A 16,427-nucleotide genomic window follows, 5' to 3' on the forward strand; every position below is an offset into this window, starting at 1 on the left:
GCACAAAACAGAAATATTTAAAGAAAAATTAAGGAGCAATTTAACATGGCCAATCCACCTACCTTGCACATCTTTGGGATGTGGGGGCAAGACCAAGCAGACACGGGGACTATGTGCAAACGCCACACGGACAGTAACCTGGGGCCAGAATAGAACCCAGGTCCTCGGCGCTGTGAGGCAGTAGTGCTAACCTCTGCACCACTGTGCTGCCTGTTCAAACACAATTAGCATGCAGGTACTGCAATTATTAGGAAGACAAATGGTCTGTTGGCCTTTATTGCAAGGGGGTTGAGGTACAAAATTAAGGAAATCCTGCTGAATTGTACTGGGCTTTGGTGAGGACACATACAAGAGTAGTATATGGTTTTGATTTCTGCACCTAAGGAAGGATATACTGGCCTTATGGCATGATGCAACCAAGATTCATAATGATGATTCCTGATGAGAAGATTGTCCACGAGAACAGAATGATCATGTACTCTCAGAATGAGAGGTGATCCCATTGAAACACAAGTCTTTTAGAGGGCTTGACAGGATACACGAGTTGAGACTGTTGTCCTTGACTGGAGTCTAGAACTCGGAGGGATGTTAAGATTAAAGGGGTTGACCATTTAGGATTGATGGGCCGAATATCCTCCTTCTGTACTATAGGGATTCTATGATTCTATGGAGGAAATTTCCAGGTTGTGAATTTTTGGAATTCTCTGCCCCAGACTTGACTGTTTAGTCATTGAATATATTTTTGAAAGGGAATCAAGGGATATGGGAATTGGGAGAAAAACTGGAGGCCAAAGATCAGCCCAGACCCTTCTGAATTGCAAAGCAGGTTCAAGGGGTTATATGGTCTACTTCGATTTCTTATCTTGTACAGCTTATTAGTTAGGAAAGAAAAATAATAATTTTTATTTCTTTAAAACAGTGCCATTCACCCAATTGGACAGATCAGGCCTCGGTTTAATGCCTCATCCAGCACCTACAACAGTGGAACACTCCTTCAGTTCTACATTATCAGCCTTGACTTTTGTGTCCAAGGGATATGGAGACAAGGTGGTTGGGTGAATTCTGTTACAGTCATGTTTTCAACGAATGGCAGGGCAGGTTTGAGTGGCTAATTGGCCTACTCTTGTTCTCAAATTTGCCTCAATTGTGATTACAGTTGGTAGAGACTCACCTCTGAGCCACAAGGTTCCAGGTTCAAGTCCCACACGGGATTTGAAAACAAAATAATCAAGTCTGACATTGTGATGCAGAACTGAGGGAGCGTTACACTGTTGCAGGTGCTGCCTTTTGGATTAAACCAAGGCCCATCTATGAGTTTGGGAATGCAAAACATCCCATGGCACTGTTTAAAGAAGAGCAGGGGGGTATTCACAGTTGCTTTGGCCAATATTTATCTTTCAATAATTTTTTGGTTTTGTTTTTTTTAAAATTTAGAATACCTAATTCATTTTTCCAAGGGTCAATTTAGCGTGCCCAATCCACTTACCCTGCACATATTTTGGGTTGTGGGGGCGAAACCCACACAAACACGGGGAGAACGTGCAAACTCAACACGAACAGTGACCCAGAGCCTGGATCGAGCCTGCGACCTCGGTGCCGCGAGGCTGCAGTGCTACCCACTGCACCACCGTGCTGCCCTATCTTTCAAACATTATCAGATTGCTGCTTGTTGGAGTTTGCTGCACTCAAAGTCTACCACATTTCCTGTGTTAAAACAATTACTACATTCAGAAGTACATCATTGTTTTAAAAATATTTTGAGATCTTCAGTTGTCATGAAAAGCCCCATGTGTTTGCTGAATAGGTAGAGGAAATCACTATGGTTCCCATTCCTGCTTCCTATCTGGCAATCTGAATTCAAAGTATGCTTGTATGTAATCATGGGCAAGAACAGAATTAGTAACAGCTGAGATATTCCTTCTCTCACTTGAATAGCTTGTTGAAACTCTCTGCCTAGGTTCACACAAAAAGCACGCACAAACCCTAGTACTCCAGGAAGAAGATCAATGTCCTCAGGGAGAAGAAATGAGGAGAAAATTAGAAGAAAAATAAAATGAGATCTGTACTTTTTAGATGCATACTTTACATTTATTATACTGCACTGAACCACCAAGTGTGGCTACAAATCAAAATGTCTCAAACAATCATAATTTTATGTTGGTTGAACGTTTATCTCCTCGATGGCTTCAACAAAATCAGCTTCAAAATAGTTGTTCAGCCAACCAAAAGGAGCTTCTATTTTTCTATTTATTATACAGTTTAACGACGAGAACTTTTATCAATGCAAGTCAAATAAAGCATGCAAACTTACAAAATGAAATATAGTTTAAAAATGCTACATCATCAAAACTGAATTGCCTTGGTATAAAGATCATTACTCACCTTTAGAACAATGTAGTCATCATTTTCTGAAAAGGTACACTCCACATCCCAAGGGTAGGTAGCCTATTCAACTGGGGGGAAAAAAAAATAAAAAAAAAATTACAGGGCTGTGCCTCCGCTACTACTGCGTGAAGTTCACCAACACTCCTGGCAGAGAACAGAGTTAGGAACAAAGTCCTTTGACAGCAGCTTTAAATCTACAGCAGCCTTTGGCTCAAAAGGGGCTGGGTTGGAATTTTGGGGTTGCATCAGGTTATACATCATGAAGATCCCATGCTTGGACTAAGCACTTAGTTGAGATCTTAATGTGGGGAGAAAATTCAAGGAATGACTTTGCGGAAAGTTTCCTTCGACTGGGGAAAGGCAGGTAGAGATAGCTTAGGCTGAGATTTCCACGGAGTTGTGCTGAAGTCCCTCATGTAGCAATTCCAGGATATAAATGAACATCCAGGCTATCACTAGAAAAGGACCAAATCTAAAGATCAGAGGTAAATAGTTAATAGCCTAGACAGATTGCAAGTGTTAAATGTTGAAAGGTATTACAGCAATATTCTGTCGTTGACAATTTAAGTTTCTTGGAAGAAGTCTTCAAAAATAAGTTTTAGCCCATTTATTATTGACAAAGAAAAGCTAAAGTGGATTTACATCATGGTCATCGCAGCTTAGGCTTTGATATACAACTATTTGAAAGACAAAATGGTGAGCCAAAGATAGCTCCGAAATGTCAAAATAGTGCAGCGGCATTCTTATGACCCTTCATCAACATTTTGGGCAGGATGGCAGGTGCAGGAGAGTGAGGTGTTGATGAGATGGTGGAGAAAGAAACAAACTTGGAGGCTTTCCTGGTCAAGTTTGATTGCCACCGACAGAACAAACTCTAATTTAACTGGATCGCAATTTCTTTTTAAAACTCGAAGACTGAGTTTAGCTATTTACGCTCTCACGCTGCATGACGTGGTAAGAACGCATTTATCAACATCATGTGTAACGTCATGCAACTGTAATAAGCAAGTTGGCTTCTTGTGATTTCAATCCTCGTGTACAAAACAAGACATTGAGTTAAGTTGTTTTCTTCAGAGAGCTCTCAAGGCAGCTACATGCTACATGCACTGTAAAACAAAATGGTTGTATGACATGTAGCCAGTTAGGTATTAACCCATTTGACTCTCGATAAACTGCTCAGTCTGTCCAGCATTTTATCCAAATGCAGTAACCAAAATGAGGGTGCATTGTGCTCCAAGAAAGAAGGATGGTAAGGCTGCAAAGATGCCCCCCTTCCCCATTACAAAATTATTTTTATTTTATTTCAGTGGTTCAGCAATCACCATTGTTTTTTTAAAATCTCCAATTATAAAGCTTTAAGAGGATTATGAGAAATAATAATGATCCATGATGGGTGGGTTTTATCCCAAAGACATCAGATTATCCATAGCTAACTGGTTAGGGATAGCTTTCAGGCGATTCTCCTTTCCATAATAAGAAATTTGCTTTGCTATGGAGCCAGAAGCTGAAGTTCCAAGTAGAAGACAAGCCCAGAGTGCCAGAGATTGAGAACAGCATGGTGCTAAGCATTACTTTATGAATCACAAAAATGGAGAACAGGAAGAACATGGATTGTAATTTCTCTATTTGAGGTCAAGTAAAACAATAGAGTGCCATGCTATTGGCAAGGGAAGGATTCCAAAGTAGGAAAAGTTTTCACCATCTGAGAGAATGCCTCAGTTAAATTCCAGGATTTTGTCTTGAGTGAACGTTGATAAACCTCTGGCAAAGGCGGAATGCGTACATTATCCAGAACGTGACAAATCCTACAAGTGTTAAATATTTGAAAATAAAAGTAGTTTCTGTAGCAATCCATGAAGCCTTGTGGAAGAATGCATCTCAGGAGGTTGATGGTTGCACGTCAGCACACATTCTGAATAATGGCAAATGTAGTAACACAATTTTTGAAGGAACCTCTCCTGGCTTAAGGAGTCACAAATAGGTTTGAGCACCTGTACTTGTGGAAAATAGGTAGTAAAAGTTATAGATTTTACTGTTGCTTAATAGTCTGTACAGGTTTGCCTTTGGCCCCAAGTGCGTTAAAGCATCTTGTCAATTGCTCAGAGCAGGAGTTGTGTCATATCCTTTCGACTTGGGTGTCCAATTTAACATTATTATTATTGCCCTTTGAAAAGGGCAGAAAAAACCCTTTTGTTTTTCAGAAATTGTTATTAGTGAACCTGTTCCAGTCTGAAATGGATCAAGTCAGGAGATGTGACAGATTCAGGGCCCTGGCATCACTAGACTTCAAAAGCAATGAAACCGACTGTGACTTCTTTCTTCTTGTGAAGATTGTAGACGTGATGTATTTTACAGCTCACTGAAAACTGAAGTGTTCAAAATATTTATTTTTGCTCAATTGTCTGTACAGATTTGCCTTTGGACTTAAAGCCAGACTGGCTTTAATAACTTACCTGCTGTGTCCAGGCTTCATGACTTACTACTGTTTGATTTACAGAATATTTCAGTTGGTTAACAGTGCCAAACTTGGAATGTCCATGAGTCTTGAGAGCGCACACCAGCATAACACAACACCTTCAGCATTAGAATAGACCAACATACAAATTCCAAACTCAGTGAAAGATAAGGCGTCCCATAACCAGCCTTCTGCAGTGACATGGGATAGCATCAGATGCATTGCCTTAAGCCAACTCTCTATGGTCAACTCTTACAATGTTTTCTGCGCTGACGTAAAACAGTACAGGCTCTTTTTAGTGACTGCATGAACCTCATGGACAGTACAAGTGTATTATACCATGAATACATTTGTCATCCTACAATCCAAGTCTGGAAATGGCACACTGAGAAAATTCAGTTTGAGTAGTATTGGGATTAGTTTAGCTAATGACCTAGGAGTAGCATTCTTCACAGAAACTGGCAGGTCCAAAATGAAGTTCCCGTTCCTCAGTTGAATGCCATTTTTATCCTCTCCGAAGATCTGTTGAATGAGAAGATCTCGGATGTAGTCAAACTGAATGATAGAACTTCTTTGATATCTTCTTTATTTTGGATGAATGATGATGCTGTAAATTCTTCGGTTTTCCCTACTATAAAAATACAAGAGTTCACACATTGTGTGGTCAAGACAGTACTTGATGCCGCATATATACTGCTTGGTGATGGGAGAAGAACTTTCTGCGGCTGACTCAATTTTAAATTCAGCTAAACAAGATACTTTACTAATGAAAGAAAATTCAGTATAGGCAAGAAATGTGGGTTATCAGCAGTAAAAAAAACTGTTGATTGAGAAGACTCCTTATGCGATGCAACGAACATAATGCAACGGGTGTCAATGGTGGGAGGAAAATAACTGAAGATGGATGCCTGGAGGTGCCCCTGTATTTTGCAAGGATCACAGTTACATTAAAATCTAAAGGGACAAATGTCCCTCCTATTTTCCCAGTTGGATAGGCCACCTATGTGTAACGTATGTGGAGTAGTCAATGAAGATCATACAAAAAAAAAGTGAGTTTCATCTTTCAATTATGTTAGAAAAACTGTTTTTATTAACATGTCCAAAACAAATCCTTTTTCAAATATCCAACTTTCATGTAAAGAAAGGTGGGTTAATTTTGCATGTGGATAGAATGAATATGTGGTGTGCTGTATTTAAATTGCAGCATTTCACCATTTTTTGTACAGAAAGTGGAATGGGTAGATAAGGAACAGGTAATTAGAGCTCTACTCACCCTTCTAGAGGATGGATAGAAATTAATTTTTGAGGGGACGTGGATAGATATCCATTTTTTGTTAAGATTGAAACATATTTCTGGTAATATCAAAATTTCAAAAGAATTGGTTTCAATTATACAGGACTAACACTGTATACACAGTGCTATTTAGAATTCTCCTCAGTACCTGGATGCTAGTTTGTTCTTCTCTTTTCTGGATCTTGGTCTGGCAGTTAATGGCAGTTCACTTACAGGTGTAAGATCACTAATCACCTTGTTTAGTTTTCTAAGTTCATTTCCAATCTGTAGTAGTTTTCTTGGATTTGGCGTCAAGTCTTCCACATCTGTTCTGCGAGACTTCTTCACTAAATATTTTCCTATTTTGACAAGAATACATACCATTAGTTTATTCACATTCACCATAATTCTATGAAACAAGTAACATTTTGTGATTCTGCGTATAAGGAGCATGACATAAAGTTTGAAAGGAACAGGACCTTGGACCCATGGCTCTCAAAACTCTGGACCACTGGGATGCCTTGTTTCACTTGTGAATGCAAACATTTGAACAAGGAACAGGAGTAGGTCATTAAGCTCCTAGAGCCTGATCCGCCATTTAATAAGACCACAGTTAGAGCTGAGAGCAACCTCAAATAATCATCCTGCCTACCCCATCTCCCACCCTGCTTACCAAAAATTTATCTACCTCTGCCTTAAAAATAATCAAAGACTCTGCTTCCACCACCAGTTCCAAAGATTGGCAGCCTTCTGGGTGAAAACATTTCACCTCATCTGGGTGTTGAGAGAGAGACCGAGAGAGACACAGACCGACAGAGACGGAGAGAGCCCGAGACAGAGACGGAGAGAGCCCGAGACAGAGACGGAGAGAGCCCGAGACAGAGACGGAGAGAGCCCGAGACAGAGACGGAGAGAGCCCGAGACAGAGACGGAGAGAGCCCGAGACGGAGAGAGCCCGAGACGGAGAGAGCCCGAGACGGAGAGAGCCCGAGACGGAGAGAGCCCGAGACGGAGAGAGCCCGAGACGGAGAGAGCCCGAGACGGAGAGAGCCCGAGACGGAGAGAGCCCGAGACGGAGAGAGCCCGAGACGGAGAGAGCCCGAGACGGAGAGAGCCCGAGACGGAGAGAGCCCGAGACGGAGAGAGCCCGAGACGGAGAGAGCCCGAGACGGAGAGAGCCCGAGACGGAGAGAGCCCGAGACGGAGAGAGCCCGAGACGGAGAGAGCCCGAGACGGAGAGAGCCCGAGACGGAGAGAGCCCGAGACGGAGAGAGCCCGAGACGGAGAGAGCCCGAGACGGAGAGAGCCCGAGACGGAGAGAGCCCGAGACGGAGAGAGCCCGAGACGGAGAGAGCCCGAGACGGAGAGAGCCCGAGACGGAGAGAGCCCGAGACGGAGAGAGCCCGAGACGGAGAGAGCCCGAGACGGAGAGAGCCCGAGACGGAGAGAGCCCGAGACGGAGAGAGCCCGAGACGGAGAGAGCCCGAGACGGAGAGAGCCCGAGACGGAGAGAGACGGAGAGAGCCCGAGACGGAGGAGAGACGGAGAGAGAGCCCGAGACGGAGAGAGCCCGAGACGGAGAGAGACGGAGAGAGCCCGAGACGGAGAGAGACGGAGAGAGCCCGAGACCTAGAGAGACGGAGAGAGACGGAGAGAGCCGAGACGGAGAGAGACGGAGAGAGACGGAGAGAGCCCGAGACGGAGAGAGACGGAGAGAGCCGGAGAGAGCCCGAGACGGAGAGAGCCCGAGACGGAGAGAGACGGAGAGAGACGGAGAGAGCCCGAGACGGAGAGAGACGGAGAGAGACGGAGAGAGACGGAGAGAGACGGAGAGAGACGGAGAGAGCCCGAGACGGAGAGAGACGGAGAGAGACGGAGAGAGCCCGAGACGGAGAGAGACGGAGAGAGCCCGAGACGGAGAGAGACGGAGAGAGCCCGAGACGGAGAGAGCCCGAGACGGAGAGAGCCCGAGACGGAGAGAGCCCGAGACGGAGAGAGCCCGAGACGGAGAGAGCCCGAGACGGAGAGAGCCCGAGACGGAGAGAGCCCGAGACGGAGAGAGCCCGAGACGGAGAGAGCCCGAGACGGAGAGAGCCCGAGACGGAGAGAGCCCGAGACGGAGAGAGCCCGAGACGGAGAGAGCCCGAGACGGAGAGAGCCCGAGACGGAGAGAGACGGAGAGAGCCCGAGACGGAGAGAGCCCGAGACGGAGAGAGACGGAGAGAGCCCGAGACGGAGAGAGACGGAGAGAGCCCGAGACGGAGAGAGACGGAGAGAGCCCGAGACGGAGAGAGACGGAGAGAGCCCGAGACGGAGAGAGACGGAGAGAGCCCGAGACGGAGAGAGCCCGAGACGGAGACCTAGAGAGACGGAGAGAGACGGAGAGAGCCCGAGACGGAGAGAGACGGAGAGAGCCCGAGACGGAGAGAGACGGAGAGAGCCCGAGGCGGAGAGAGCCCGAGGCGGAGAGAGCCCGAGGCGGAGAGAGCCCGAGGCGGAGAGAGCCCGAGGCGGAGAGAGCCCGAGGCGGAGAGAGCCCGAGGCGGAGAGAGCCCGAGGCGGAGAGAGCCCGAGGCGGAGAGAGCCCGAGACGGAGAGAGCCCGAGACGGAGAGAGCCCGAGACGGAGAGAGCCCGAGACGGAGAGAGCCCGAGACGGAGAGAGCCCGAGACGGAGAGAGCCCGAGACGGAGAGAGCCCGAGACGGAGAGAGCCCGAGACGGAGAGAGCCCGAGACGGAGAGAGCCCGAGACGGAGAGAGCCCGAGACGGAGAGAGCCCGAGACGGAGAGAGCCCGAGACGGAGAGAGCCCGAGACGGAGAGAGCCCGAGACGGAGAGAGCCCGAGACGGAGAGAGCCCGAGACGGAGAGAGCCCGAGACGGAGAGAGAGCCCGAGACGGAGAGAGAGCCCGAGACGGAGAGAGAGCCCGAGACGGAGAGAGCCCGAGACGGAGAGAGAGCCCGAGACGGAGAGAGAGCCCGAGACGGAGAGAGAGCCCGAGACGGAGAGAGCCCGAGACGGAGAGAGCCCGAGACGGAGAGAGCCCGAGACGGAGAGAGCCGAGACGGAGAGAGCCCGAGACGGAGAGAGCCCGAGACGGAGAGCCCGAGACGGAGAGCGAGCCCGAGACGGAGAGCGAGCCCGACGAAAACGGAGGCGGAGAGCGAGGCGGAGAGCGAGGCGGAGAGCGAGGCGGAGAGCGAGGCGGAGAGCGAGGCGGAGAGCGAGGCGGAGAGCGAGGCGGAGAGCGAGGCGGAGAGCGAGGCGGAGGAGAGCGAGAGGAGAGCGAGGCGAGAGGGAGAGCGAGGCGGAGAGCGAGGCGGAGAGCGAGGGGGAGAGCGAGGCGGAGAGAGAGGCGAGAGAGGAGAGCGAGGCGGAGAGCGAGGCGGAGAGCGAGGCGGAGAGCGAGGCGGAGAGCGAGGCGGAGAGCGAGGGGGAGAGCGAGGCGGAGAGCGAGGGGGAGAGCGAGGCGGAGAGCGAGGCGGAGAGGAGAGCGAGGCGGAGAGCGAGGCGGAGAGCGAGGCGGAGAGCGAGGCGTGAGAGCGAGGCGGGAGAGCTAGGCGGGATGAGCGAGGCGGAGGAGCGAGGCGGAGAGCGAGGGGGAGAGCGCGGCGGAGAGCGAGGCGGAGAGCGAGGCGGAGAGCGAGGCGGAGAGCGAGGCGGAGAGCGAGGCGGAGAGCGAGGCGGAGAGCGAGGCGGAGAGCGAGGCGGAGAGCGAGGCGGAGAGCGAGGCGGAGAGCGAGGCGGAGAGCGAGGCGGAGAGCGAGGCGGAGACGGAGAGCGAGGCGGAGACGGAGAGCGAGGCGGAGACGGAGAGCGAGGCGGAGACGGAGAGCGAGGCGGAGACGGAGAGCGAGGCGGAGACGGAGAGCGAGACGGACGGAGAGCGAGACGGAGAGCGAGACGGAGAGCGAGACGGAGAGCGAGACGGAGAGCGAGACGGAGAGCGAGACGGAGAGCGAGACGGAGAGCGAGACGGAGAGGGAGAGCGAGACGGAGAGGGAGAGCGAGACGGAGAGGGAGAGCGAGACGGAGAGGGAGAGCGAGACGGAGAGGGAGAGCGAGACGGAGAGGGAGAGCGAGACGGAGAGGGAGAGCGAGACGGAGAGGGAGAGCGAGACGGAGAGGGAGAGCGAGACGGAGAGGGAGAGCGAGACGGAGAGGGAGAGCGAGACGGAGAGGGAGAGCGAGACGGAGAGGGAGAGCGAGACGGAGAGCGAGACGGAGACTGAGAGCGACGGAGACGGAGACGGAGAGCGACGGAGACGGAGACGGAGAGAGACGGAGACGGAGACGGAGACGGAGAGAGACGGAGACGGAGACGGAGAGAGACGGAGACGGAGACGGAGAGAGACGGAGACGGAGACGGAGACGGAGAGAGACGGAGACGGAGAGAGACGGAGACGGAGAGAGACGGAGACGGAGAGAGACGGAGACGGAGAGAGACGGAGACGGAGAGAGACGGAGACGGAGAGAGACGGAGACGGAGAGAGACGGAGACGGAGAGAGACGGAGACGGAGAGAGACGGAGACGAGAGAGACGGAGACGGAGAGAGACGGAGACGGAGAGAGACGGAGACGGGAGAGAGAGAGACGGAGAGCCGGAGACGGAGAGAGACGGAGACGGAGAGAGACGGAGACGGAGAGAGACGGAGACGGAGAGAGACGGAGACGGAGAGCGACGGGACGGAGAGAGACGGAGACGGAGAGAGACGGAGACGGAGAGAGACGGAGACGGAGGAGACGAGACGGAGAGAGCGGAGACGGAGAGAGACGGAGACGGAGAGAGACGGAGACGGAGAGAGACGGAGACGGAGAGAGACGGAGACGGAGAGAGAGACGGAGACGGACAGAGAGACGGAGACGGAGAGAGACGGAGACGGAGAGAGACGAGACGGAGAGAGACGGAGACGGAGAGAGACGGAGACGGAGAGAGACGGAGACGGAGAGAGACGGAGACGGAGAGAGACGGAGACGGAGAGAGACGGAGACGGAGAGAGACGGAGAGGGAGAGCGAGGAGAGAGACGGAGACGGAGACGGAGAGAGACGGAGACGGAGAGACGGAGAGAGACGGAGACGGAGAGAGACGGACGGAGAGAGACGGAGACGGAGAGAGACGGAGACGGAGAGAGAGAGAGAGACGGAGAGAGAGAGAGACGGAGACGGAGAGAGAGAGACGGAGACGGAGAGAGAGAGACGGAGACGGAGGGAGAGAGACGGAGACGGAGAGAGACGGAGACGGAGAGAGACGGAGACGGAGAGAGACGGAGACGGAGAGAGAGAGACGGAGACGGAGAGAGACGGAGACGAGAGAGAGACGGAGACGGAGAGAGACGGAGACGGAGAGAGACGGAGACGGAGAGAGACGGAGACGGAGACGGAGAGAGACGGAGACGGAGAGAGACGGAGACGGAGAGAGACGGAGACGGAGAGAGACGGAGACGGAGAGAGACGGAGACGGAGAGAGACGGAGACGGAGCGAGACGGAGACGGAGCGAGACGGAGACGGAGCGAGACGGAGGCCAAGCGAGACGGAGGCCAAGCGAGACGGAGGCCAAGCGAGACGGAGGCCAAGCGAGACGGAGGCCAAGCGAGACGGAGGCCAAGCGAGACGGAGGCCAAGCGAGACGGAGGCCAAGCGAGACGGAGGCCAAGCGAGACGGAGGCCAAGCGAGACGGAGGCCAAGCGAGACGGAGGCCAAGCGAGACGGAGGCCAAGCGAGACGGAGGCCAAGAGAGACGGAGGCCAAGAGAGACGGAGGCCAAGAGAGACGGAGGCCAAGAGAGACGGAGGCCAAGAGAGACGGAGGCCAAGAGAGACGGAGGCCAAGAGAGACGGAGGCCAAGAGAGACGGAGGCCAAGAGAGACGGAGGCCAAGAGAGACGGAGAGCAAGAGAGACGGAGAGCAAGAGAGACGGAGAGCAAGAGAGACGGAGAGCAAGAGAGACGGAGAGCAAGAGAGACGGAGAGCAAGAGAGACGGAGAGCAAGAGAGACGGAGAGCAAGAGAGACGGGGAGCAAGAGAGACGGAGAGCAAGAGAGACGGAGAGCAAGAGAGACGGAGAGCAAGAGAGACGGAGAGCAAGAGAGACGGAGAGCAAGAGAGACGGAGAGCAAGAGAGACGGAGAGCAAGAGAGACGGAGAGCAAGAGAGACGGAGAGCAAGAGAGACGGAGAGCAAGAGAGACGGAGAGCAAGAGAGACGGAGAGCAAGAGAGACGGAGAGCAAGAGAGACGGAGAGCAAGAGAGACGGAGAGCAAGAGAGACGGAGAGCAAGAGAGACGGAGAGCAAGAGAGACGGAGAGCAAGAGAGACGGAGAGCAAGAGAGACGGAGAGCAAGAGAGACGGAGAGCAAGAGAGACGGAGAGCAAGAGAGACGGAGAGCAAGAGAGACGGAGAGCAAGAGAGACGGAGAGCAAGAGAGACGGAGAGCAAGAGAGACGGAGAGCAAGAGAGACGGAGAGCAAGAGAGACGGAGAGCAAGAGAGACGGAGAGCAAGAGAGACGGAGAGCAAGAGAGACGGAGAGCAAGAGAGACGGAGAGCAAGAGAGACGGAGAGCAAGAGAGACGGAGAGCAAGAGAGACGGAGAGCAAGAGAGACGGAGAGCAAGAGAGACGGAGAGCAAGAGAGACGGAGAGCAAGAGAGACGGAGAGCAAGAGAGACGGAGAGCAAGAGAGACGGAGAACAAGAGAGACGGAGAGCAAGAGAGACGGAGAGCAAGAGAGACGGAGAGCAAGAGAGACGGAGAGCAAGAGAGACGGAGAGCAAGAGAGACGGAGAGCAAGAGAGACGGAGAGCAAGAGAGACGAAGAGCAAGAGAGACGGAGAGCAAGGATCACCAACATGGTGTCAAAAACGGACCCCCAAATAAATCTGTGGGTGCAGTTTGCCCGGGTGGGGGGGGGGGGGGGGGGGGGGGGGGGTTCCACAGGTACAACAGTCCTAATGTGGTGGGGAGAATGAAAGCTGATCTGGCAAGGTGGGATGATCTCCCTCAGTCACTGGCAGGTCGGGTACAGGTGATTAAAATGAACGTGTTTCAGCGATTTTTGTTTATTTTCCAACGCCTGCCGATTTTCCTGCCAACGGCATTTTTCAGAGAGATTGAAGGAATGTTTACCTCGTTCATATGGGATGGGAAGGTGGCCAGAGTTAGAAAGGTGCTGCTAGAGGGGATGGCAGGCAGGGGGTTTGGGTCTTCTGATGTATTATTACTGGGTGTCAAATGTGGAGAAGGTGCGGAGCTGGGTCAGAGGGGTTGATTCCCAGGGGATCAGAATGAAGGAGACTTTGTGCAGTTGGGATTGAAGGCGCTAGGAACAGCGCTGCTCCCAATGGCCCCAGGGAAATACTCAGGGAGTCAGGTAATAATAGTTTTATTGAGAATTTGGAGGCAGTTTCGCCAATATTTCAGGATGGGGGACGGGGTCAACGGAAATGCCGATTCGAGAGAACCACAGATTTGAGCCAGGGAAGTGGGATGGAAATTTTTGGAAATGGAGGAGAAGGGGATTAAGAAACTAAAAGATTTGTTTCTTGGGGGTCAGTTTGCAGGACTGAAGGAGATGGAAGCAAATGATGGGCTGGAGAAGGGGGAAATGTTTAGAGCATGCAGGTTCGAGATTTTGCCAGAAAGGATATACAGAGCTTCCCGGTGGAGCCGGCCTCCATATTGCTAGTGGTGGTGCTGACGACAGGGTGACTGGAGAAGGGGGTAGTGTCGGTGGTTTACAGAGCTATTTTGGAAGAGGAGAAAGCACCACTGGAAGGGATCAAAGCAAAGTGGGAGGAAGAGTTGGGAGAGGGTATGGAGGAGGGGTTCTGGTGTGAGGTGCTCCAGAGAGTAAACGCCTCCACCTCGTGCACAAGATTGGGGCTGATACAGTTGACGGTGGTATATACAGCACACCGCACAAGGGCGAGGATGAGCCAATTCTTGAAGGGGTAGAAGATGTGTGTGAATGTTGCTGGGGGAGGGGGAGCAAATCATGCTCTAAAGTAGTGCACGTGAAACTGGACCCGGGCCCTCGGGAGGCCATATTCGGGGTGTCGGACCAGCCAGGTTTGGAAACATAGAACATAGAACATAGAACATAGAACAGTACAGCACAGAACAGGCCCTTCGGCCCTCAATGTTGTGCCGAGCCATGATCACCCCACTTAAACCCACGTAACCCACATACCCGTAACCCAACAATCCCCCCATTAACCTTACACTACGGGCAATTTAGCATGGCCAATCCACCTAACCCGCACATCTTTGGACTGTGGGAGGAAACCGGAGCACCCGGAGGAAACCCACGCACACACGGGGAGGACGTGCAGACTCCACACAGACAGTGACCCAGCCGGGAATCGAACCTGGGACCCTGGAGCTGTGAAGCATTGATGCTAACCACCATGCTACCGTGAGGCCCCGCATGTGCGGAGACAGATGTTGTAGCCTTCACCTTGTTGATCGCCAAAAGGCGGATCCTGATGGGATAGAGAGCAACCTCTCCACTCTGTGCTGTTGCCTGGCTGGGGGACCTGTTGGAATTCTTGACTCTTGAGAAGGTTAAGTTTGCACTGAGGGGAAGGATGGAGGGGCTCTACAATGCATGGGCATTATTCATCAGAACTGGATAACATCGAACATTAGTTGGGGGGAGGGGGGTGGTGTGTGTTAATGATGACGGTGGGTGATTCCTGATTCCTTTTTGTCATTTGTTTATGTTAACACAAGGGCTAATGTTTGGGGTTTGGTGGGAGGATGCGATCGTTGTTATTGAAATGGGGATTGACATTATATTAGTTACTGATTATTGTTTATTGTTGGTGGGTGCAAAACTGGGAGAAAATGTGAAAAAGAAAATAAAAATATTTTTTTTTAAATTATTGTCAGTTCAAATATTGGGTTTCAAAAGTTCAGAAATCAAAGGCTGAATTAACTTTTAACTTTCTTCAGCTTACCATGGTGTAAACCATTTTTTTGATACATATTACTGGGCAAAGTATCTCTATCCCATTCAGAAGGCTTTAACATTCGATCTTGCTTGGGTGGTGGAATCAGCTGTTCACTGTACTCCCAAAAATATCTTCTTTTGCTTCTTTTTCTGGAAACACCTGTTACTGCGTCTTTCACATCTTCTGTTGTGTCATTTTCAAATCCTGTTTACAAGAAAAAAATAACATTGATGACATTCTGAAACTAGCACCATACGAAAACAACATCAACGCATTGCAGACAAAGAACATAGATAAGAGCAGTTTATTTTAGAAAGTTATTTTCATCACACTGATGAATTAAAATTCTTGACAACTAGACATTGCCCCATTAATAATAATAATCACTTATTGTCACAAGTAGGCTTCAATGAAGTTACTGTGAAAAGCCCTCATCACCACATTCCGGCGTCTGTTCGGGGAGACTGGTACGGGAATTGAACCCACCCTGCTGCTTTGTTCTGCATTACAAGCCATCTATTTCGTCCAGTGCGCTAAACCAGCCCCTTTTCTTTGGCAGCTCTCCACCAACGCCGTTTGTCATTTAACCTTTCCTACCTTCCACCCTGTCACAGATCTTTTATGTTCTTTTTCACTTTCCCAGTTCTGATATGTCATCAGATCTTTTCCCCAGCTAACGGGCGGATGTGTTGATCAAAAAGGTGCAGGAGTGCAAGGAGAATGTCCCACTGGTGGATGGATTTGGGGACCAGAAGTGGTCTAAAAAGAAAGGAACAGTTGGAGATAGCTGGAGTTGTGCCTGCGACACAGGAGAAGATGGTGGAGAGTCAGGGATCGGCCCTGCCCTCTCAATGGTCGAAGGAGCAGCTGGTGGGCCTCATGAACGAGACGTTCAGCCAGAAGGAGAATTTGGAGGACCTGGCTTGGGTGGTGGACACGATAAATGCGGGGGCTGACTGCCTGGAAATGAGCCAGGCTATCCAGAAGGTGGAGGAGACGGTGGGGAGCACAAGGAGCAGCTTGCCTCGAATGGAGTGATGCTGAATCATCAGAGGCGGCTGCAGGAGAAAGTAGAGGACATGGCGAACCGGTCTCTCAGGCAAAATCTGAGGATCGTGGGGCTGCCGGAGGGCGGCGACGGAGTAGATGCCGGCAAGTATATGACTCAGATGTTCAAGAAACTGTTGAGTCAGGGGGCATTTGAACGATCTCTGGAAGTGGACCAGATGCACAGGGCGCAGATGAGGAAACCATAGGAGTACGAGCCGCCGAGGACAATGATGGTGCGCCTGCGCCAGTTCCTGGACAAGGAGAGGATCCAGAGGTGGGCCAGGCAGAGGAGGCGCTGTACCTGGGAGAG

At 51.1% G+C, this 16,427-nt stretch overlaps 1 protein-coding gene across 7 annotated transcripts in view; it reads right to left on the reverse strand.

Moving 5' to 3' along the window:
- Positions 1–16,427, reverse strand: part of crebrf (creb3 regulatory factor) — an 84,800-nt gene that overhangs the window by 27,236 nt on the left and 41,137 nt on the right. For 5 of the 7 annotated variants that reach the window (XM_038795482.1, XM_038795481.1, XM_038795479.1 and 2 more), the window contains 2 exons: positions 15,074–15,271; positions 6,283–6,472 (listed from right to left, as the gene is read on the reverse strand). In XM_038795482.1, coding sequence (XP_038651410.1) covers positions 6,283–6,472; positions 15,074–15,271 — 388 coding nt within the window. Of the gene's footprint in view, positions 1–2,382; positions 2,454–6,282; positions 6,473–15,073; positions 15,272–16,427 lie in introns of all 7 variants that reach the window. The other 2 variants (XR_005460440.1, XR_005460439.1) reach the window with 2 other exon arrangements.

Source organism: Scyliorhinus canicula, chromosome 4 (assembly GCF_902713615.1).
Source record: "Scyliorhinus canicula chromosome 4, sScyCan1.1, whole genome shotgun sequence".
Lineage (NCBI taxonomy): Eukaryota > Metazoa > Chordata > Chondrichthyes > Carcharhiniformes > Scyliorhinidae > Scyliorhinus > Scyliorhinus canicula.